General features: G+C 41.6%; 1 protein-coding gene across 1 annotated transcript in view; it reads right to left on the bottom strand.

The window, feature by feature from the left end:
• SLCO2B1 (solute carrier organic anion transporter family member 2B1) overlaps positions 1–25,589 on the bottom strand; it is a 1,297,574-nt gene that overhangs the window by 492,919 nt on the left and 779,066 nt on the right. The window contains exons 5-6 of the mRNA XM_044072692.1: positions 16,027–16,227; positions 5,226–5,324 (exon numbers count right to left, since the gene is read on the bottom strand). Coding sequence (XP_043928627.1) covers positions 5,226–5,324; positions 16,027–16,227 — 300 coding nt within the window. The remainder of the gene's footprint in view (positions 1–5,225; positions 5,325–16,026; positions 16,228–25,589) is intronic.

Raw genomic sequence — 25,589 nt, 5'->3', positions numbered from 1 at the left:
TACGATAGACATGAAAGCTATTCAAGAGGTACCTACGCATGAACAAGGTCAAGGTTTTTATTCCAGACTATTCCTGGTACCAAGGAAGGGAAAAGATTGGAGACCTATTTTGGACCTATCCATCCTAAACACATTTCTACTCGTACCAAAATTCAAGATGCTCACTCTACAGCAGCTTTTTCCCATGCTGGGCAAGGAGTCTTGGCTGGTAACATTGGACCTCAAGGAGGCATACCTGCATGTCCCAATCAAACAAAATTGCAGAAGATATCTCAGATTTCTTGCAGGTTCAATCCATTATCAATTCTCTGCATTGCCCTTTGGCTTATCTACTGCACCCAGAGTATTCACAAAATGCCTGGCATCAGTAATTGCCTACTGCAGATTTCAAGGGATACAAATATACCCCTATTTGGACGACTGCCTGATCCAAGTGGACAGCAAACACATTCTTCTGAAACATCTGGCTTATGTAATAATGTTGTTAAACTCTCTGGAATCCACAGTCAACAAAAAGAAATCAAGACTAATACCCTCTCAGAAAATAATTTTCCTGGGTGCCAACTTGGACACAAACACCCAGATGGCCTACCTCACGCCAGAGAAGCAGGGGCAACTAACTCAATACTTCAGAGGACTAGCAAATTGCACCAGGCTGACTGCAAGGAAAATCCTGCAGGCTCTGGGATTCATGGCATCTTGCATCTTGCTAATCCCATGTGCAAAGCTGCATATGAGGAAACTTCAATGGTACCTGAAAAACCTATGGTCTCAACACAGCCACAGTTTGGAAACAATAATACCACTAATTCCATGTCTTCAAAAGGAATTCCTGTCGTGGGCTCAAGCATGCCAAACAAACGCAGGTCTTCCATTCAGCAAGCCTCAAGCAAATCAAGTCATCACAACAGACGCCTCGGACTACGCCTGGGGGGCGCACATGACAGATTGGTGCATTCAGGGCAAATGGTCCCAAAAAGAAAAGCACCTTCACATCAATCAAAAGGAAATGCTAGCAGTAATAAATGCTATTATAGCTTTCAAAGACCTTCTGAAACCAGGTCAACTATTGATAAGAACGGACAACACCACAGTTATGTGGTACATAAACAAACAGGGAGGAACACATTCATACCCCCTATGCAGACTGGCCATGTCACTTTGGAACATGGACTTACAAATCGAACTACAAGCACAGTACTTGCCAGGCAAGGAAAACACGCTGGCAGACAACCTAAGCAGAAATATGACAGATCCACACGAATGGAAGTTGCATCCAAAAGTTTTTACAGAGATAATCCAAGCATGGGGAAGGTCAGACATAGATCTCTTTGTCTCCCACAAAAATCACCAATTGACAAAATTCTGCTCAAGGATTTTCCATCCAAAGGCCTGGAGAGTGGACGCTCTCTCTTTCAGTTGGACATCAATGACAGTTTATGCCTTCCCACCTCTTCCTCTGCTGCCCAAAGTTCTATTGAAAACCAGAGCAGACAGACCAAAGATGATTCTCATTGCTCCAGACTGGCCAAGACAACACTGGTACCCACTCCTGAGGAGCCTGACACATTCCCCACCATGGACCCTGCCTCTAATGCCTCTTCTCCTGACTCAGCACAGCTTCAAAACTCTTCACAACCAGCTAAAAATACTCAATCTAGCCGCATGGAAGATTCTTTAGCATCACAGCAGACCCTACTCTCCAAGGAGGTGCAGGATGTCATTTTGGAGGCCAGAAGGACGTCGACTAGAAAAGCTTACTCCGCAAAATGGAAGCGGTTTTGTGTCTGGAATGAGAAAAAGGGCCAGGATCCTGGAAAACTGAATTTACCTCAAATACTACAGTATCTAGCTGAGCTGCTAAGCAGTGGACTTTCGTTCTCCTCCATCAAAATCCATGCCTCAGCCATTTCTGCAGAATACAACACTTGATCCACCCTTATTCTCTCACCCCCTCTTAAGACAGTTCATCAGAGGGGCTAAGAATCTAAAACCCCCAAGGAAACAACCAATACCTACTTGGGATCTCAATTTCATTCTAGAAAAGCTGACATTGCCTCCCTTTGAGCCAGCTGCCTCATCAGATTTGCAATATTTGTCCTGGAAAACAGCTTTCTTTCTGGCTATTACCTCAGCTCGTAGAGTTTCAGAACTACAAGCTCTCATGGCTGTGCAGCATTTTATCATCTTCCATCAGGACAGAGTCTCCTTACGAACCAATCCGTCCTTTATGCCAAAAGTGGTATCCAGGGTAGCTTTGAATCAGGCCATACACTTACCTACCTTTTATCCTAATCCTCAAAACAAAGGGGAGAGATTACTACATTCCTTGGACATCCACAGACAACTGTGTTATTATTTGGACAGAACAAAGCCTTTCAGAAAATCAGAACAGCTCTTTGTGTCCTATGCTGTAGGAGCTCAAGGGAAGCCAATTTCCAAACAGACTATCTCAAAATGGATAGCCCACTGCATACGTTTTTGCTATTCTTTTCATGGCAAAACTGTACCTACAGGCATCAGATCTCACTCCACAAGGGCCACAGCTACCTCTGCAGCTTTCCTCAGAGGAGTTGCTACCAAAGATATTTTGGAAGCAGCCACTTGGAGTTCTGTTCATACCTTCTCCAAGCACTACCACCTACCATTATACTCCAAAACTAAAGCAGGCTTTGCCACTGCAGTCTTGCAGGGCATCCTGGCTCCTCCTAGTTCCACCTAGTGCCTACCACCCCTTTCTTAGCTTTGGGATTCTACCCATCTGTTATGACTGCAGCTGTATGCACGATGAACATAGTACAGTTTTGTACCTACCATAAATGTAGATGTTCGAGTGCTAATACAGCTGCAGTCCAGGTTTCCCTCCCTCCTTCCTCTCTTGGGACAGGCCTATTGGCTAACACCTCCTCATGCAACCTGATTGGGGTATTCATTTATGGTGTATTTGCTTGCAACTATTGTATTTTGATTATATTGCTTTGCTTTATTACACAAATTTATGTATTGCCTTCCTTCTGGGGGCACCTGACATCTGGGGCAAGAAAAACTGAAGAAAATGGCGTCGGCTGGTTCCTTTCTACCCCTGTCGCACTGACGTCAGGGAAGAAGCGACGACAACCGACGCCGGACCTAGACTTTGGAATTCGGCCGACCGAGGACCCGCCTGACGGCAGGAGAACCCATCTGTTATGACTGCAGCTGTATTAGCACTCAAACATCTACATTTATGGGAGGTACAAAACTGTACTTTATTACACCTCTTGTCTGTTTTCAAATCTACTGAAATTCCTCCTAGTCTTCTGTAATTTTGTTGCTTCCAAAAATGTAAAGTAAAGGTTTGCACACAGACAAAGAAAAAGAGACATCATTAGCATTTAATACTTAGCTTATTCTAAAACTACTAAAGACAAACTAAGATATAAGATATATTGACATATTCACCAATTTTTTTCTATTTATTGTAATGTAAAAAAGGCTGTTTTACACAGTGCATAAACACACACACACACACACACACACACACACACACACACACACACACACACACACACACACACACACACACACACACACACACACAAAACACTACAGTTCACCTAAAACACACCAAAACCCAAACCAAATCTGAGTTTAATTTGCTAGAACAATACTAAAAAAATAAATGCAATGAAATACAGGCCACCTTTTGCATTCACTCCATATAAACATTTCTGAAAAAGACAAGTTATCTATGATTGCATTGCTCTCTCCTTAAAATATTTATCAGTGTAACAAATAAAATACAAAGTAATACAATATGTTTATTTAATTGCATTAAAAGCTATTCAGATATGTTTTAGGAATCTTCATATAAGTTCTTTCCAATATGTTTTACTAAACTTCTTGTAAGTTCTTTCCATATATAAATACATATATGTGTGTGCGTGTGGTCATACTTACTCAGCAGTGTATTGCACATTATTTTGCAAATGAATTAACTCACCTTAGTTCCCTTTTACTACTTTTCCTGCACTTTATGTAATGACAATTTCGTTTTTTTCCTGCATGTATACTCTTCTTCTTCTTCTTTCAGCTTTTTCATGTTTAGGGGTCGCCACAGCGGATCATCTGTCCACTCATAACTGGCAGTGGAGTTTTACAGTGTCGAGTTGCCAGCCCGGCGCCCAACTTTCCACAGAAGACACACACACACACACACACACACACACACACACACACACACACACACACACACACACACACACACACACACACACACACACACCTAGGGCCAATTTAGAGTGTCCAATCCACCTACTGCATGTCTTTGGGATGTGGGAGGAAACCGGAGCACCTGGAGGAAACCCATGCGACCACAAGGAGGACATGCAGACTCCACACAGAAGGCACTCCAGCCGAGAATCGAACTAGACAACCTCTTTTCCTGCATGTATACTGTTTTCTCATTTTTAAACTTTGTTTTTCACTGTGTATTTATACCCTGTGCCTTACTTTGAATCATTATTTTGATGAGTTTTTCTTTAAAAAGCCTTTCTTGAAAAGGTGCATTTTTGCCCAGTCTGATTATCTTGGGTAATTGATATAAGTAAATAAATGTTATTAAACAGCTTTACATGACTTTATGAAGCATAGCACTGCTGGTTGTTGTTAAGATGGTTAAAGACTCGCACATCTCTTTCTGTTAATACAGATGGAAAGGTCATTTAAAGTATATTAGCCATTTTCAGAAGCATTATTGCTGTATAATTGTTTCCTGTTATACTCCTCATGGTAAAATTGCAAGTGAAGTTGCAAAAAAAATATTATAGTTTACTGTTTAACTTTTTAGTTTCACAGTTTATTCAGTATTTCTCCATAACCAACTACAAAACTATGTCATATTAAACATTGTACAATGATTTATGTACACCTATAAAACATTATGGTAAAAAAACAATTTCCCACTTGGAAGAAGGAGCTTCTTATTGTCATTGCAGTTTCAGTATTACATTGTTACGTGTTAATTTTCAGTGTGAGGTATTCTGCCTGCAAGAACTACTTGGCAACTTGTCTTTCATTAAAGAAAAAAGACTAATACTAATGCATTTACCTTGGACCACCTGCTTCCTGATGCCATAATGTTTAATATATGTAGTCTCTGGCAATCTTAGGAACAAATGCATAAGAAAGAATGACACATTGACTTAGAATTTCTTTAGAACTTATTAAAGATCTAGTTTTCTTACCTGGATTTATTTTATCAATGTCAACATAGAAATTCAACATAACGGATCCCAACATGAAAGCCATTCCTGGACCAAGAACAGTTATAGCAAACATAATTCCTAGGAAAGAAAACATAAGTAAATAAATAAAAAATTAAACACATACATGCTATGTCTATCTTTTGTCATTGCAGCAATGACTACTTGAGCAAAATGGTTCCCTGCACTGCATGCAAAGCTGTGGACTTCTTTCAGCAGCCAATTATGAAATCAGTCTCATAAGTCCTTATATAGCATCATGTTATTATTATTATTATTATTATTACTATTATTATTATTATTATTCAAAGTCAAAGTCAACTTTATTGTCAGTCAGATATACACAGCAGTGCAAGCTGAAAGAAATTGCATTGCTTTGGTCCCAGTGCAAGACATAACAATGAACACATACTCTGAATGATAGTAAGACTAATGCACATACAGTAATAATAAAATATTAACAACACAATAAATTACCACAATTGGACAGGAAGACATTAGACAGCATTATACTAGTAGGTATTGCAAGACTATGACTGCACATTGTAATTGCTTAAAATATTGCACTTCATCAGTTGTAGTACGATATATTCAGATGTTCATATTACACGTGTATGGAGTGGTGACACACTCCTGACTATTGCACATTCAGGAAGTAATAGCAAAAGAAATCAGGCTAACTGTACCAGTTACTGAAGCAATTTGCTAGAGTGATTACTATAGCTGATACTTCATAGCAAGTGGCATGTTGATCTAATTATCTACTGTCATGCCTGGCATTCAAGTTCATCAGCCTTGTGGCTAGAGTGAAGAAGCTCCTGCTCAGTCTATATGTTTTGCAGTGTAAGCTACGATACCGCCTGCCCGAGGAAAGGTGGAACAACATGCCATAGGCAGGGTGAGTGGGATAATTGATTATCTTCCTAGCCCTTCCCACACACCGAATCTCATGCAGATCATCAATGGATGGGAGCAAGGGGCCAATGACCTTTCCTGCTGTCCTCACTACCCTCAGAAGAGCCTTGCGGTCAGATGCTTTGCAGTTACCATACCAAACTATGATGTTATTTGAGAGGATGCTCTTAATAGTCCTACTGTAGAAGGCTTTGAGGATGGACAGAGACAGGTTTGCCTTCTTCAGTTTATGTAAGAAGGACAGACATTGTGCCTTCTTCAATGTGTGACTAATATGAGTTGACCAGGATAGGTTATCTGAGATATGCACCCCCAGGGACTTGGTGTTTTTGACTCTTTCCACTGCCATCCCCCTTAATTTCAAGAGGTTGCTGTATCTCCTGAGTCCTCCTGAAGTCCACTATTAATTCTTTGGCCTTGCTTACATTTATGGCCAGATTGTTGCTGTCGCACCAGCCTATTAGATGTTCTACTTCATCCCCGTAGGCTGTTTTCTCACCATTTCTGACAAGACCTATGACCGTGGTATCAGCTGTGAATTTGATGATTTTGTTGGATTCATGCTTGGCCATGCAGTCATGTATCAACAAGGTGAACAGCAGAAGACTGAGGAAGCAGCCCGACAGGACACCCGTGCTCAGTGTAATACTGATTAAACTGTTATGTCCCACACATACCTTTTGGGGTCTGTTGATGAGAAAGTCCAGTATCCAGTTACATGGGGGGAGTGTTGATGACCAGCTAGATCAGCTTCAATATTAGATTCTGAGGATGACGGTGTTAAAGGCAGAACAAAAATCAATAAACAGCATTCTGACATAGCAGTTCTTGTTCTCTAGATGTGCCAAGGATTCGTGAAGTGCTATAGCTATTGTATCAGCTGTGCAGTGGTTAGGATTCTAAGCAAACTGTAATGTATACAGTGTTGCAGGTTGGCTCAAAGAGATATGGTTCTTGATCAACAGCTCAAAACATTTCATTTCTGTTGATGTAAGAGGAACTGGCTGGTAATCATTTAGGCTTGTTGGTTGGGATTTTTTGCGTAAGGGAATGATTGTCATATTTTTGAAGCAACTTGGTACAATGGCTAGTTGCAGGGATGTGTTGAATATATCTGTAAGTACAGTAGACAGCTGGGTAGCATAGTCTTTTAGAAATCTTCCCATAATATTATCAGAACCAGCTGCTATTTTTGGGTTTACTTGCCTCAGGGTCTTCAGAAAATCAGATGTTCTTAGACATAGCACCTCCATACCCTGTTGGACAGGGAGCTTATTTGGCACAGTGTTGTCCATATCAAATCTGCTGAAGTAGGTGTTTTGTTTGTTCAGAAATTCTGTCTTGTCATCACATGGGGAGGATGCAGGGCTGTAGTCGATTATGGCTTGAATGCCTTGCCAGAGATGTTTGCAGTCCCTTTGGTCAGAGAAGTGTCCCTGAATTTTACACCCTTAGGTCCTCTTAGCCTCCTTTATATCTCTACTTAGATTTGCTCTGGCCACACTTAGAGCATCCTTGTCTTTTGATTTAAATGCAGCCTTTCATGCCTTTAGAAACTCATATACTTCACCAGATAGCCAGGGTTTCTGATTAGTGTGCATGGTGATACATCTGATGACTGTTATGTCATCAACACATTTTGAAATATAGGCCATTACAGATTCTATGTACTCCTCCAGGTCAATAAGGTGGTTCTTTACAGCTGAATCTCTAAACACTGGTCCATCCGCACATTCAAAGCAGTCCTGTAGTGCCAAGACTGCTCCCTCAGGCCATAACCTTACTTGTTTGGTTGTAGGTTTGCCCCTTTTCAGCAGTGGTGTGTATGCAGAAAGCAGCATGATGGTCAGATGGTCTGAGTTGCCCAGATGTGGATAAGGTACTGCTTTGTAGGCCAGTTTTAGGTTTGTGTACACCTTATCCAGAGTGCTCACCCACCTGTTGCAAAGTTCACATGTTGATGGTAATGGGATAATATGGATTTCAAGTCAATTTGATTGAAATCACCTGCAACTATATGGGCAAACTCAGGGTTCTTATTCTGGAGGTCATTTATTGACAGATATAGAATGTTCAGTGCCACATTGGTCTTAGCACTAGGGGATTTAAACAGCTGATCTGAAGTAGGCAGACTTCATTCGTCTGCAACCTGTGGGTATCGGATCCGACCTCGGATCCGAGCCGGCAATTCAAAAGCTTAGGCTCCGAGCTCCTAGCTCCTCCCTCTTACCCATAACCCCTTGCCAAGCCCTGACTGACCTCAGATTTCGTTTGCCGCTTTTCAAGTAGCTACGGAATTCCAGAGCTCCTGGCGTTGGTGAAGATAAGAAACTATTTTTTGACAGAAAAAGTTTTAAAAATCTTTATTTTCGTTCTTGATATAGTTAGTGTTGAGTGTGTTTAGGCTTTCCTCTCTCTTTTATTTAATTTTCTCGGGTTTTGCGTAGTTTGTTTCTGTGTGTTTTGTGTTAGGCCTTAGGGTTGTGATGTCTGAAGCCCATAAGGCTGTGTTCTCGAAATGTACCGAGTGTGGCCATAAGCTGTCCCCAGTGGATGGCCACACTCGGTGCGTCTTGGGGGTTGAACACCTGTCATCTGGTTGTACCATTTGTGCAGGGTTCAACCCCGGGCTTTGAGGGAGCGGAGGTCGAAGTTGGTGCTGGCGGGTCTTTTACCTCCAGATACCGCTTCGGCCTCTGCCCCTTCCACTCAGCAACCTGTTGCTGTGGGTTCTCCCCCTCCGGCTGGGACACAACCTCCCTCTAAGTTGCCGGAGGGGAAGGAATCCTCTAGGGAAAGACAGAAGGAGAGACACAGGGAGAGGCACCACAAGCGAAGAGCCGAAACTTCCAGTTCGGCTCCTCCATCTAAGCGGGCCTCCTCTGTGCCTTCTAGCTTTCCTCCTCCTCGGCTCCACTCCCCTCGGTTCTCTCCTGGACCCGAGGAGGAGGAGGCTAGCCCTTCTAGGAGGTCTCCGAGGCGGCTCTCTAGGTCTGCTTCGGTGGCCTCCACTAGATCAACATTTTCAATGAGTGAAGCTGATATGGACCGGATGATGAGGAAATTCATCCAGGCCCAAATGCAAATGGAAGTGCTCCTAGCCCCCCCCCAACCGGGAGGGGCTTTGACCCACCGCCCCTTGGCCCCTTCTCCGACCCATACCACGGGTTCGGAGCTGTCGGCGCCGGGCAGATTTGGATCCGGGGGTGGGTCGGATCCGATGGGTCGGCGCACCTCGGAACCGTCCCATCCCTTGAGTGCTTGGTGCCGGATCCGACCTCTCGGAGCCGAGGCGAGCCTCGGATCGAGGGAGCTGGTGTGTCTTCGGCTCCGTCCAGGTCGGAGCACACCGGTCTCTCGGATCCGACGATTCGGCTCCGACTCCAATCCGTCGCGGATCCGAGTGGGGGTCGGCTCTCGGGCTTAGAGAAGCTGGCTCCCCTCGGCTTCGACGTAGTGGAAAGGGCACTGTCGAGACATCCGGACCCCCGGTCCCTGCCACGGCTCCATCCCGCACTCCATTGCATTTGGGCCAGGCCCCCACCAGCCGGTCCCAGGGACAGCCCGCCTCGATGTCCCAAGTGGTTCCTTTGGAACATCCAACGGCTGAAGAGTACTCCTCGGACAGCCCCCCCGATGAAGTACCTCGGAAGCGTAAGTGCAAGAGGAGGCACATGGACTCCCCTGAGTCCGTCACTGAAGACACAGACTTGGATGAAGGGGAAGGCTCCCCTAGGTCACCCCCTGAGGACGTCTCATTTGGAGACATTATGGAGATGTTAAGGATCAGAGGGGGGTGGTCTGCCCCCAAGGCTTCTTCGGACGAGTCTGTGTTCTTGGAGGCATTCGAGGTGGGCCCTTCTACCTCTTGGGTGTCCCCTCCTGCTGACCCCCTGGTGGATCTTATTTCCATCAGGGCGTGGAAGGATCCGGACACCATTGAGCCTATCCCTAAGCACCCGGACCGCATTCTTTCCCCTCCGTCAGACCGCACCCACTGGAGTAAGGGTCCCCCAGTAGATGCCATGATGATGGCTGCAGCCACGAAGAGGGAATTGGCCCAGGAGAGTCCCTCCATGCATCCTCCGGGCAAGGAGTCCCGCTCGATGGATCGCATTGGGAAGCGAGTTTTTAGTTCAGCAACCTTCTCCTTGAGAGCGCTGAACTACATGGCACATGTCATTAGGATGCAGCGGGATCTGATTAAAGAATATGCTGCATCTCCCCCGGAGTCCATCTCGAGTGAGGATAAACAGGTTTACTCCACCCGAATGGCCACTCTCAGATCAGTTTCCAATACATCTATGCGGCTACTTTCTCATGCTACTGAGGGAGCCGCTAGAGCCAGCGGAGCAGGCCTAGTCATGAGGCAACAGGCCTGGCTCCGCCATTGTGATTTTGCAGAGCCCTTCAAGGCGACCTTCGAATGCCCCTTCGATAGTTCTGCCTTGTTTGGCAAGACTGTTCGAGACATTAGTCCAGAGCGAAAAGGACGGAAGACGCTGTCTGCCGGAGTCCGCTTCTCAGCTCCCCAGAGGTCCTTCTCTAAGAACCAAAAGGGACAGAAGAAGATGTGGTTCCAGAAGTCGCAGCAGTCCCAACCTGCTCCGGACAACCAGTCCTTCCGTGGCAGAGGAGGACGGGGAGGTCGTCGTGCTAGAGGCAGCGGGGCTCCTGGCAACTTTGGGTCCAGAGAACCTTTCTCTGATAGACCCACGCAGCAGCCCTGAAGGGTTGCCCGGCTGTCCGTCTCTGGAGGCAGTCGGGGGGCGGTTTTCAAGGCACCTGACTTCTTGGGAGTCCATAACAACAGACAGTTGGGTGCTTCGAGTCATATCCAGAGGATATTCAATTCCCCTATTCAAGGTTCCCAAATCTCGCAGCCTCCCAGATGTTCCACCCGACCAAAGGGAGGCGGCAGCTATCGAGATCGAACAGCTGCTAGAAAAAAGAGCTATCCAGCGCGTCCCCCGAGATCAAACTGGATTAGGGTTTTACTCCAGTTTCTTTTTGGTGCCAAAGAAGACGGGGGACTTAAGACCAATCTTAGACCTTTCCCAGCTGAACCTGTTAGTAACCAAGCAAAAGTTCCGGATGGTCACCCTACAATCTATACTTCCTCTCTTGAGGGAGAACGACTGGATGTGCTCCATAGACCTCAAGGACGCGTACTACCACATTCGGATGGACAGACGATCCAGGAGGTTTCTTCGCTTCCGGCTGGGAGCCAGTCATTATCAGTTCAGGGTCCTCCCCTTTGGTCTCACCTCAGCCCCCAGGGTGTTTACCAAGGTGCTAGCGGTGGTAGCGGCCCACCTGAGGCTCCAGGGATTACAGGTCTTTCCGTACCTGGACGACTGGCTCCTGACGGCATCATCAAGGCATCTTCTGTGCTCAGCCAGGGATTACTTTCTTCAACTAGCACCAAGGCTGGGCATCACGATCAACTGGGAGAAATCTTTACTGAACCCCACACAAGTTATAGATTTCATAGGAGGAAGACTAAACACCAGATCAATGCGAGCCTTCCTCACCCCAGACCGTATTGCCAGCCTGAAGTGTCATGTGACAGCGATCCTGCAACCATCTCCAACTGCAGCTTCGGTCCTGAGGGCACTAGGTTCTATGGCGGCAGCTATTCCGCTTCTCATTCATGCCCGTTTACGCATGCGGGTTCTTCAATGGACCCTTCAGGTTCAGTGGTCCCTCTTTGTTCTTCTCTAAACGCTCCGATTGCGGTCAGCAGAGCGTGCAGGAACTCCCTGCTTTGGTGGCTTCTTTCTCCAGAGCTCCTGGCAGGGAGACCTTTTTGCGCTGCATTTCCCCGAGCCACAGTGACCACGGACGCTTCTTGCCTCGGGTGGGGGGGGGGCATTCTGCGGGAAAGATTGTCCAAGGCACGTGGAATCCCACAGAGACGTCATTGCATATAAATGTCCTGGAAATGAGGGCGGTGCTCCTAGCGTTGCAAGCACTTCACCACGTTCTTCCTTCAGGGACTGTTGCGATTCAGACAGACAACATGTCGGTAGTCTGGTATATCAACAAACAGGGAGGAACCAGGTCTTACCCCCTTTGTCGAGAGGCCATGAGAGTCTGGGAATGGGCAATTTCCACCAAACGCTTTCTGGTAGCAACGCACATTCCGGGAAAGTCCAACATCCTTGCGGACAAGCTCAGTCGCACCATCCTTTCTCCACACGAGTGGTCTCTCAATCCTCAAGTAGCGAAGAAGATTTTTGCCGTTTGGGGGCAACCCTGTTGCGATCTTTTTGCCTCTCCCTCAAACGCCAAATGCGACAATTTCTTCGCTCTGCTTCCCCCACCAGGGGAGTTCGCGAGAGATGCTCTGGTGCATGCTTGGCCTCCCGGTCTCCTTTATGCCTACCCTCCACTTCCTCTGATGCAGAGGCTTCTGCAGAAAGCCAACAGTTTGGGGAGCAGAATGATTCTCATTGCCCCATTCTGGCCTCGACAACCTTGGTTCCCCTTCGTATGGTCTCACAAAATCAATCCACCATGGATTCTGGATCCAATTTCGGATCTCATCTCTCACCCTCTGGGAATGTCAGTTCCCAATCTGCGGACCCTGAAGTTGACAGCTTGGCTGCTCCAGTTCCATCCTTAGTTAGGACTCGGTATCTCATCACGGTCAAGGCCATTTTAGTGGCAGCTCATAAACCTTCCACCAGGCAGGTTTATCGGAGTAAATGGAAGAGATTCTCTATATGGGCAGTACAGAGAACTTTGGATCCTTTCTCGGCACCTATGTCAGCGGTGCTGGATTTTCTAACAGACCTCTTTCATCAAGGGACTAGTTCTTCCACGATTAAGGTACAATTGGCAGCTATCTCGCATTATCACATTGGTCATGACACAGCTCCCCTTATGACGGCGAAATTATGCAAAACATTTCTCAAAGGAGTTTTTTTGTTGAGGCCTCCAGTCAAGAAGGTTGTACCACCCTGGGACTTGTCTTTAGTTCTGCAAGCCCTTACTGCTCCTCCCTTCGAGCCTGCAGCTTCTACTGATTTAAAGTACCTTTCCTGGAAGACTGCCTTCCTGGTAGCTATCACTTCAGCCAGAAGAGTGTCTGAGCTTCAGGCTCTGTGCGTCAAACCGCCTTACCTTTCCTTCTTCCCTGATAGGGTGTGCCTCAGGACCAATCCTTCTTTTCTTCCGAAGGTCTCTTCTGAATCCAATATTAATCAGTCAATCAATTTACCTGTGTTTTTTCCCAAGTACTCAAACAAAGGAGAATACAAATTGCATTCCTTGGATGTTCATAGACAATTACGTTTTTATATTAACAGAACAGCTGGCCACAGGAAATCAGATCAGCTGTTCGTCTCCTTTGCTAAATTTGCTCTGGGTAAAGCAGTATCTAAAGTCACACTATCTAAGTGGATTGCTAATTGTATTCTGCAGGCATATGACACTTCAGGTAGACCTGCTCCTCAGAGGGTTACGGCTCATTCTACTAGGGCAGTTTCCACGTCAGCCGCCTTTAAGTCCCGTGTATCATTGGATGATATCTGCTGCAGCTACTTGGGCCTCGCCTCATACTTTTATTTCTCATTACAAGGTGGATGTTGTTTCTAGAGGAAGAGCATCCTTTGGCTCAGCGGTGCTCCGGAACATCCTTCCATGACGGCCGCCCAAGATTCAGGTAGCTAGGGACTCTGTCCCACAGGTTGCAGACGAATGAAGTCTGCCTACTTCAGATTTAGAAGTTATGTACTCACCATAACGTTCCATCTGAGTAGGTGACTTCATTCGGATGCAACCATCCCCCCCTCCATCCCCTGACCTTTATAGAGCGAGTATTTATGCTGTTTTAGTGTACTGTTGTCAGTATTTTGAGGCAAACTCAATCTGAGGTCAGTCAGGGCTTGGCAAGGGGTTATGGGTAAGAGGGAGGAGCTAGGAGCTCGGAGCCTAAGCTTTTGAATTGCCGGCTCGGATCCGAGGTCGGATCCGATACCCACAGGTTGCATCCGAATGAAGTCACCTACTCAGATGGAACGTTATGGTGAGTACATAACTTCTAATTATGCTCACTCCACTGAATTCCCTTGGCAAGTAGAAGGGTCTACATTTTATTGACATGAACTCAATGTTCTCTAAGCAGTGAAAGGCGATATTTTATAGTTTGTATACCAGTTGTTGATATACACACAAACACCCCCCTCCATGAGATTTGCCACAGAGAGACTGATTTCTGTCAGCACAAAATAATGACATCCCCATCCACAAATATCGTAGTATCATTTATACTGGAGCTTAGCCAAGTTTCAGTGAACACAAGTAAACAACTATTTCTCACCTTAAATTGTGTGGAAAGAATCATGCTTAAATAGTCCATCTTGCTCTCCAGTGAGCATACATTTTCCAGCAGCATGGAAGGAAGTGCAGGCCTGTGTGGATTTCTTTTCAGTCTGGCCTTAATTCCTGCTCTAGAGCCTCTATTTCTTGATCTTTTACATCTTCTCCTTTTAATATGTTTCCTATATCTGATAGTCAACTGGTTAGACAGGTTTTACATGTTTCTGCAGTTTTTACCATGTTCCAGTAAGGTTCCAAGATGCAAGAGTTCCAAAACTCTGTTTGAGTTTACAGGCCTCTCTACTTGCAGTTCATCAAACATGCAGCACAGAGAGACATGAGATCGGATTTCCAGAAGATTCACAGCATTGTAGTTAATCATAACTTCATTTCTTGCCCTTAAATCTGTTTTTTTTATTGTTTCTGATGAAAAACAAGACAAATGGTGCACTTTTCTGCAGGAATTCAAAGCAGCCATTGCCACACAGGGTGCCACCATTTTTTTTCTATTATTGTTATTATTATTTCAGCAGACTTAGCTAGTGATTGTCTAACATGAGTGACTGAGCTTTTGCACTTTTCATTGTATGTTGTTTCACACTATCATCCTGTTCTATACAGGACTTAGATATCAAAGATTCAAATGCTGTCTTTCTAAAATTTCACATCAAATCCAATTTTATGAATTGCTACTTTTGCCCAGGTGGCCAGTGTGCAATGAATGAAGAGTCATCCTTTATACTATGGCTCAGTAGGCACTGTTGTTTTATTTTCCATAATTAGTACTGTTGATGTCCTGAGTTCAAGGAGTACATTTAATAAAAGTTGCATATTTATTGTCTGCTATCCCATCTCAGGAGGAAAATTTGGCCAAATTTGCTGAGGATAGTGAATAGTGACGGTGCCATAAGCAGAAGGCTCACATTTTTACTATTGTTGATACTGCCGTTATCCAGGTATTGTGTGTAGACTGTCATGTCTCTGATCTGCTGCATTATGTCACTTCACTGCATGTGGTCAAATAGTTATCAGCCAGAGTCTTTTTTAAAATTCTTTTTGTTAATTTGGGCTCATGGCTGCCAATCCATGTTTCTTTTCACTTGCTCATGTTGTATGGCTACATCAAGCTTTTCAGTATTCACAGAAGTCAGAGACATCAGGAATAGTGATCAGATCAGGGATGAGAAAGGCATGTTAGAGGCTTGCTGTTATACACTGAACATGAAGATACTGAAAAAAAAAATGGCTAAGTAAAAAAAAAATCAACATTCCTCAACTTGTGTGAAATCTCTTCTTTTCATTTAGAAATATAATCAAACAGTTTGGTTTTAGCAGTTCCTGAAGAAATTTGTTTTAGATAACACTTCAGAATATTTTATATTATTCTATAATGTTGCGTTAATCTTTGCTTTCTGAATTAGGGAATATACATTAAATACAGCAGAGCAACTGCAGCAAGGACAATAGTAATCATCATCATTATCAACTTATTGCTCACATGCTTAAAAGATCATTTTATATATCTGAAGATATCAATACATACCTAAGTACATGGGAGAATTTGTTTCACTGGCAAAATCATCAATGTATGATATTCCAAAGGGTTGAATTGGCACACCTCCAATACCCAGGAGGAACTGACCAATGAACATTATGGACAGGACCCTCATGTCTCCATTGCCCTTGTTTTTATTGCAATGAAAGTCGTCATTTTCTCCAGAGTATTGACAAATATCAGAAACATCTGAAAGAAGTGAACAATGCAGATTCATCAGTAGTTTGCAAGGCCAAATACAGGCAATCAATCCATGAGCAGTTTACTAAGTGCTTATGTAAATGATGTTTCAGTTCATGTGGGTTCTGAATTATAAAATTCATTGAGGATAAGCAGTTACAAACTTTTTAAGTAAGATCAAAATAATAAAATAATTTGCCCTTCTTCATAAAAACAAAAGTATGTTTAGTAAGAAGTATAATGCAGGTAAAAGATGTTTTATACCTCACATTTTTTCATATCTTATAAACTGTACCATAATCACATATCAGAATAATGGACCATATGAACTTAAAGCAATGATGACATCTTCAGCTACATATACTGTTTTCTAAAAAAAATTAACCCATTTTTGAGGCAGGCATAATTTAAAATCCACAGTTAAAAAAAAAAAAAAAAATATATATATATATATATATATATATATATATATATATATATATATATATATATATATATATATATATATATATATAAACTAAACCACTATCCAAAACCAGTAATAAGAAACTAAATATAATGAAAAATACCTTCTGAAAAATATAAGAACTATGTTCAAAATAAGACAAATAAACAGCTTTAATAAGCGAACACTAAAGCCATAGCTAGAATTTGAGCGCTTACGTTCATAAAATGTTTCACATTGATCTTCATCAGAAATACGGAACACAACTAAGCATTAGTGTCACTATAAGGTAAGACCAATTAGCATATTAATGGCATTGTCCATTATCTATTCCACCTAGGAATGCTATTTACATTTAAATGTCCAAATGAAAGCACTCAGATTCTAATTATGCCTTTAGTGATCGCTTATTAAAGCTGTTTGTCTTATTCTTGGCATAGTTCTTCCTTTTCAGAAGGTGTTTTTTACATATACATGTATATGTGTGTGTGTATACATATATATATATATATATATATATATATATATATATATATGCAGTGGATATAAAAAGTGAACACACCTCTGTTAAAATACCAGGTTTTTGTGATATAAAAAAAATAGACCACAATAAATCATTTCAAAACTTTTCCCACCTTTAATGTGACCTATAACCTGTACAATTCAATTGAAAAGCAAACACATCCGTTAGGGGAAAAATATAAAAAATAAAAAACATACAATAAGCTGGTTGTGTATGTGGGCACACCCTTAAAATAATACTTTGTTGAAGCACCTTTTGATTAAATTACAGCATTCAGTCTTCTTGGGTACGAGTCTATCAGCACGGCACATCTTGACTTGGCAATATTTGCCCACTCTTGTTTGCAAAAGTGCTCCGAATCTGTCAGATTGCGAGAGCATCGCTTGTGCACAGCCCTCTTCAGGTCACCCCACAGATTTTCTATTGGATTTAGGTCTGGACTCTGGCCGGGCCATTCCAAAACTTTAATTTTCTTCTGAAGCCATTCTTTTTTTGATTTGGATGTATGCTTGAGGTCATTGTCATGTTGAAAGGTGAAATTCCTCTTCATTTTCAGCTTTCTTGCAGACATCTGAAGGTTTTGGGCCAAAGTGACTGGTATTTGGAACTGTTCATAATTTCCTCCACCTTGACTAAAGCCCCAGTTCTAGCTAAAGAAAAGCAACTCCAAAGTATGATACTGCCACCACCATGCTTCACCATGGGGATGGCACTCTTTTGGTGATGCAAAGTGTTGTTTTTGCACCAAATGTACCTTTTGGAATTGTGACCAAAAAGTTCAACCTTGGTCTCAACAGACCATAACACATTTTCTCATATGCTTTTGGGAGACTATGTATTGTTTTGCAAATTTTAGCTGGGCCTGATGTTTTTCTGTGTAAGTCTTGCAACACTACCAGCATAGGCAAAACATATGGAGAATACAGGAGATTATTGTCACATGTCGTACACAACCGGTACTTGCCAGAAATTCCTGCATCTCCTTCAGTGTTGCTGTAGGTCTTTTGGCAGACTCCCTGATGAGTTTTCATCTTGTCTTTTTATCAATTTTGGAAGGACATACAGTTCTTTGCAACGTCACTCTTGTCCCATATTTTCTCCACTTTTTGATGACTGTCTTCACTGTGTTCCATGGTATACCCAATGCTGTGAAAATTTTTTTGTACCCTTCTCCTGACTGATACCTTTCAACAATAAGATCCCTTTGATGCTTTGTAAGCTCTCTGCGAACCATGGCTTTTGCTGTCGCAAGCAACTGAGTAACCATCAGGAAAATCCTACTAGGACAGCTAAACTTCATTTGGGGTTAATCAGAGTCTTTTTAATTGATGACAGGTGTGTACCCAAGAAGACTGAATGATATAATTAAAGGAAAAGGTGCTTCAACAAAGTATTAGGGCGTGCACACTTATGCAACCAGCTTATTGTACATTTTTTATTTTTTATATTCTTTCCCCTAACAGATTTGTTTGTTTTTTAATTGAATTGTACAGGTTATATGTCACATTAAAGGTGGGAAAAGTTTTGAAATGACTTATTGTGGTCTCATTTTTTTATATCACAAAAACCTGGCATTTTAACAGGGGTGTGTACACTTTTTATGTGTGTGTGTGTGTGTGTGTGTGTGTGTGTGTGTGTGTGTGTGTGTGTGTGTGTGTGTGTGTGTGTGCATGTGTGTGTGTATACATACATATATATATATATATATATATATATGTATGTATATATATATATATATATATATGTTTGTGTGTGTGTGTGTGTGTGTGTTTGTATGTATCTGTGCATGTGAATATATTTACCAGAAATACCTCTACTTCTGGTGATGACTCATATTTTATTATTTACTAATCAGATGTAAGAAAAATTTAAAATATTATTTAACTGATAACTGAGTGTGAGTACTTTAGCTTAATGAAGTGATGCAATTACAAATGATTGCTTCCATACTTTATCTCTCATATACTTTATTGAAAATCATAAGCATCAACAAATAAACTAATAAAGCAAAAGATATTATTAAATCCACAGGAACCATGAACCATCATGGCAATCTGTATTTATTTCACCCTTATATCATAGGTCTTATAATCAGAAAAATGTTGAATGTGGAGCATTTATTCAAAATGTTTTGCCAGTGATTTTATAACTGAAAACATCATCATATACCTTCCGAATACCTTATACAAAAGATCTTTATTAAAGCTCTGTTTAAAAAAATATTAAAGCATCATTTTCAAAAAGGTTAATGATTAGTGTACTTGCGTCAATAAAAAAAAAAACAGATTTGGATAACAGTAAGTATGTGCCCTATCATGCTGATTTATTGTTCTGTAATATGCCCACCCCTCTCAAAGGCTTCTTTCCACAAAGGTGGTTTGCCACGTGGCCCACGTGAGTAGTCAGCTGAACTCAGAGACTGCATGCTACCTGGACTTTTAATTTATTGGCTCCAATGGGTGGTGGCCACCGTGTGCTTTTGCCATGCTGAAGCATGCCCAGCACACCAATATATTTTAACTGACAGGGAGATGTTGGCCTCAGGGAGTTCATGGCTAAAGCGTTATCCAGTTCAAACTTGCCTGCACTACTGGACAGGAATTGTATCCAGCGATCCTTGTAACACATAGGGCTGCCCCTTCTGGCTAACCCCTGGACTCTTTTCTTTTGCAAAGGAGACATTACATAAAAGAATAAGTCTCCTCCTGAATGCCATGGAGACACCATATAAGGGGAAATGTGTATCCCTTATGTTTACAAATGATCAGCTCTTAATAAGTGAATACAAATAAAGCAACTAATAAAGTAATGGAAGCATACAGAAATTTTGCCAGTACTCTTTATTAGAGAAAAGTTAAAAGAAAACTAAGTGGGATTCAATTAAGGAGGAGGTTCTGGGACTTATCTAAGCTTATTAGCAGGGCATACTCTTCAAGCAACAGTGGAGTTAACCTCAAAACTATTAAAAGACAAAATCCAGAATTTATTCTCAAAGGCTGTGCCCAAACTGCTATCATTACTGAGTAAAATCAATATGTTCTAACTATGATCATCCCTTTGGTAATATATCTCATCATAAATCTACCAATATCCCGTGAACACAGTCCACTGCAAGACACCCAGCACATAACTCTGAATTTAACTGTAGGAGAAAATGGAAGCCATATTGCTAAGCATGCTGCTTACATGTTGATTCAGTATGGGAGATGTAGATCGTCACATCTACAAGCATATACTGGCAAAGACAAATAAGATTAAGAAAAAACGTAAATATTTGTGGTTCTATACCTTCTGCAATAATAAAGACTTGGCCATGGCACAAGAGCCACATGTTCAGGATATGAAAATGATTATTAAAGGGACAGATTATTACTTGGTAAGGTTGGTTTCTATTGCAAACACAATAAGGAGATATAATAGTTTGACAGGATGCAGGAGCTGAAAATAGTATCAAATATTAGCAGAGAAAGTTGACAAAGACAAAAGTAATCTAAAATTTTGAAAATTCCAAGACATGCAAATAGAATTTATATTCCCTGTGCAACCCTGTGCAACACAATGACCATTAACATTCTTCAAAAATCAGGGAAAAGCAAAACATGTCAGGCTCCATGGAAAAAGTGGATTTCAATTAAGAATGAAAGGATGAGTAACATCACCTATATGGATCTATGGGAAGGAAAGGGAATAGTAAAAAAAATGATAAAACAGCTGAAGAAATCAGGAACAGCTACTCTTACATACAGAATGGTGGAACTGGAAACAGTCTGCTGCATGAAACATTATGAGTATGACCTGTTCTCAGGTTCAGCATACGGGGACAGTATACAGAAGGGTCATAAACCAAAAGAGGACTTTTGAAGAAAACAGGAAGAAGGATTCTTCCTGATGAAAATACAATTAACAGGAAGAAGACTATATACATATACTCTGTGAATGGTCCAGGCATTGTTCAACCCAGACAAAATTAAATTAAAATGGGAAGAGTGTGAGTTTGACATTAACTGTAAGCAAGGAGAGCTTAACAGGCACAACTCAAATTCATCTTGTTTCAAACACTGTTATTGCTAATAAATGGAAAATGAAGGCATTGACTCCATATGGAAAAAGACTAACAGAGGATATTTGCACTCGCTGAAAGTGAAAGGAGTGACAATTCCTAAATACAAAAATGTTTTGTTTCTTTGGATTTGCCTTTATAAACTGTGGAACTATAATCATCCAAATTCACCCTGAGCTTCAGTGTGTGTTGTTTTGTGCTGTTATAATTATTAAATTTTATTAACCAACAAAGCCAAGGAAAATGTCACAGAACTTTTTATGGAGATTCCACAAGTGAGGATCATAACTAAAGCATGAGGATACTCAACAAGCACAAAACACACAGCATCTGGAGAAGAAAAGGAGTGCAGCTTGGATCAGACGCTACATGTAATGAGATAACAGTAACTGCCATGGATGAGGATATACAGTTCATTTCAACAGGCATTCCTAGATAACACTGTACTTATGAAAAGTTGTAGGAAAATGAAAGCGTTAATGCAAAGTATGAAATGCATTTCTGTCTAGCTATGTTGGGGGGAAGATGCAAGAATGGTACAGGCATGAAGTTAAATATATATTGACTGATAACAAAAATGACACAATGACTGTCTCCATATTGTAGGACATAAGGTGGTGACACTTGCCAGAACAAGAATGGCACTCCTGTGCCATCACAGGGTTATAATTTGGAGAGCTGTGCACTATTTGTGGAATGTCTGCAATAGTACTGCTATCTGAAGTACACAAAAAAGGAAATATGCTTGTAAGCAATGTGCGCATGGAGGTGTAGGACAGTACTTCAAGCCCACATAACCACATAGTGATGGAACCTGCTTCAAATACCTCTGTTATGGTGTATTGTTCTCATCTCTAGAGTTCCAAGGTAGCCCTGCCAATCTGACCTCTAGACCTCCTGGACAAAAGTGATGAAGGAAATGTCCCATGCACATCCATCCTTATGGTGTTAATGACATTCTGCTCAGCTTTCAGAAATGTGACGATATGACTGTCTGAGACATGTAGGCTTCCTGTGAAGAATTTAGACTAATCGGTCTTCTATTTAATTTGTCTTAAATGATTGGCAGTCCCTTTTCAAACACATTTACTACACAAAAGTTGAATTTTGGCTAGTTTTCTAACAGACTAAAGAGTAATTTATTAAAGTTGTTTGACAAAGTTGACAACAGGCATACAGTATGATAACATTTAAAAGTCTTACCCTTGTATCCTTATTGCATGGATTCTCAGTAATTGCTTGCTCACTTAGTGCTAAACAAGTGATTGCCTAATACTGCTGTGCATTGCTCTGGTGACCTATTTTTGATTTTACAATGTTTCACAGTCAAACAGCTGCTATAAAAAATTAGGGAGGGTTATGAAGGGACTGCCCATCTACTCCAAGATGTCCCATTACTTTTTTTGCAGTTGGCAGCTTTTGAGACTGTAGAATTACAATCTGTAATGGGGAAACCTTATATATATATATATCTATATATATACATTTTTGGTACCCTTTAGGACAAAATTTAACTGGCCTGGACGCCAGTGTCCCACATCCATGCATTGTCTACCTGCTTATTTCCCACCACCTCTCCACTGTTATTGCTGGGACCAGTCATGGATCATGAGGGCATTCTGTGGAGTGACCATATTTGCATCCATCCTGTGGGGTTCTTTATACACCCTACCCACCCCCTGCTCCAACTCCCATGCTCATTAATTTTGTCTGAAGGCAAATACCCTCACTGGAGAACAAATACCTCTTCCCTGGGACAGGCATGCCCGTCTTTCCTTGAGTCGCTAATCAAACCAAAATCAACTGGGCCACAGTTAAGCCTTTATCCCTCAACAGCACTGGAGTGGCACAATGGGGCAGCCTTTAATACCACTGCAGTTACTTATTTATTTACATTTATTTATTTACTTTTTACAGAGAAAACAAAGTGGAGATATACAAATGAAATACATGTGAATAAGTCAAACTAAAAAAACCCTAAACCAATTCTGATGCAGCTTAAATCTATGCCATATCTTGCTTTCTGATGGTATCTTTTACTGTTTTAAATCTGGCTTATATCCCACAAGAGCATATACTGAAGAAAATGGAATATGTTATGTCACAAAATTAGATACTGCCAGCACAGCTATCTGGAATTTTGTAAATAATTATATGTAATTTGTGAATATCAACATGATTTATACAGGATGCTTGTGCTACGACTGTATTAGAATGGTATGCCATGTGTATATCAAACTGGTCTGTACAGACATGCTTGTTAAAAAGGTATTCCATGAAGTGTTTGTGCTTAAAATATAATGACAGTGTTCCTTGCCGGAAGACAACAAAAATGTACATGCACTTTTGCAACTGTTTAAATGTATACATTTTAACAGTGGAAACTGGAATACAGGAGGCTAACTTCAGAAAAATAGCTGAAATTAAGTTATTGTATAGGCTAGGCCAGAGACATAATGTCTGTACTAGGGAGCTTTTTGTACTGTCTTTAGGGTGAACTAATTACTAGTCTTGAAATGTGGAGGAATGTAATTGTTTTATGACTTCCAGCTTCTGCCAAAGATCTGAGCAGAAGCCTTTATCTGTGTATTTTCACAGGTAGATACTAAAAAGTGCCAGCTCCCAGGAGTGGAGGTTTCATCTGGGGACTAGAGTCAGATGACAAAAAATTATGTCCTTCTGCAAGCTATCCCAGCAGTGATATTTGAGATATTAATTTGAGAACTCTGTGAGAGAGACAGAGCATTCTGTATTCTGTCTTGGACCTCACAAGAACCATTCAACACATCTGCCTTGCTCTGATGAAGTCAGTTACTAGTGAATAGTATATTTCTCTTAGATATAGTCAGGAATATAGCAAAGTTTAGTTTAGATATTTTTCTTTATTTATTTTAGATTGCCCTGCAATGTTGTTTTAAATATTTTCTGTGCTTTAGAACTCTGATGTCACTGTGAATATACATTTAGTATTGTCTTGTTCTTTTATTATTTTTTATTAAATATATTTAAAATGTTCATTGTGGCTGATCTGTGTAGAGATATTTAAGCATTGAGAGTACTTGTATATTTATTTGGTGACAGTGTCTGTCAGGGGTGTAGCCAGGATTTTCAAAATTGTACTCACAACTCCCAGACTGCTGCTCCCTCAACAAGCCACACCCACATTAACACTGCTGACCAAGCCACACCCCTTTTATATTGCTGATCTCTGAACAGATCACTTGGAAGTATATGCCAGGGTAGTAATTACACGATGCATGAACATTTTCATTCTAAAGGTACATCTAAAACAAAATACTTTTCCATTTACACTAGGACAGATTAGTTTACCCCCCAAGATTACTCTTCTTCCTCTTGCAGCCCCTAACCCCTGTAGTGGCTCATTACACCTCCAGTGATGCTGCTGACTAAAGGACTGTCAGGGTCTAGGCATCACATGCTCCTCAGTGTTGTGGTCTGTAGGTACAACATATAGTGCTCTCCCTAGGTGTCATCCAAGCTATGAGCAACAACTACCTCCCTTTCACCAGCATGGGTCCCCTGGCAATGCATGATCACTCCTATGGCCTACAGTCACACTAAGCCTTTTGGAATGGTAAACCTTACATTCCCAACAGCAAATACATTTTAGCTGGGCTAAGTCATACTGCCACTGACAATTAATGAAGATGTGTACCCATGGGGAGTCAATCAAGCAAAAAGTAAAGCAGTTGAAATTTACATCCTTACTACCCTGCTTGCATTCTGTGAATCTCAAGCCTTTGCTGAAAGGAAATTGATTAAAGCAAAATAATTATCCTAGGCGCCAGAACTGGTGGGACTGTTTACTGTCACATGCTCTAGGCACTTGTTTGGAGCTTGTTCTAGTCTTATGATCCAGTGATAGTCTGAACAAAATTATTGAAAATAAAAGAAATTCAAGGAAGAAATACCATGGCCAATACTAGGAACTACAATACCCAGAAGGATATGAAACCCCTCAAACTAAATAAGAAACTCAGAAAACTTATCAATCCCACCAAAGCCAGATTTGAGGCAGAAATATCCTCAAAGATAAAAGATAATGACAAGGTCTTCATCAGCTTTGTTCACAACCTCAAAGGTAACATAACAGTGTGCTGAACAAATTGTAAATGGAACCACTTAAAAGGAATCGGAGGATATAGCAAACCTGCTGGCTGATAAATCTAATTCCAGTTTTACCCCTTCTTCCCCTCAACACCTTTCAGAAGACACCCTCGACCATAAATCCTCTGACTATCACTAGCAAACAAGTCTCCAAGTCAAAGAATACTACCTCAACAGGCCCTGATAATATCCTGGGATACGTCTTGGATAGCATG

The sequence above is a fragment of the Protopterus annectens genome, chromosome 5.part0, assembly GCF_019279795.1.
Source record: "Protopterus annectens isolate FY-2018-M chromosome 5.part0, PAN1.0, whole genome shotgun sequence".
NCBI classification, from domain to species: domain Eukaryota; kingdom Metazoa; phylum Chordata; order Ceratodontiformes; family Protopteridae; genus Protopterus; species Protopterus annectens.
This window is presented reverse-complemented; position numbering and strand designations above follow the sequence as displayed.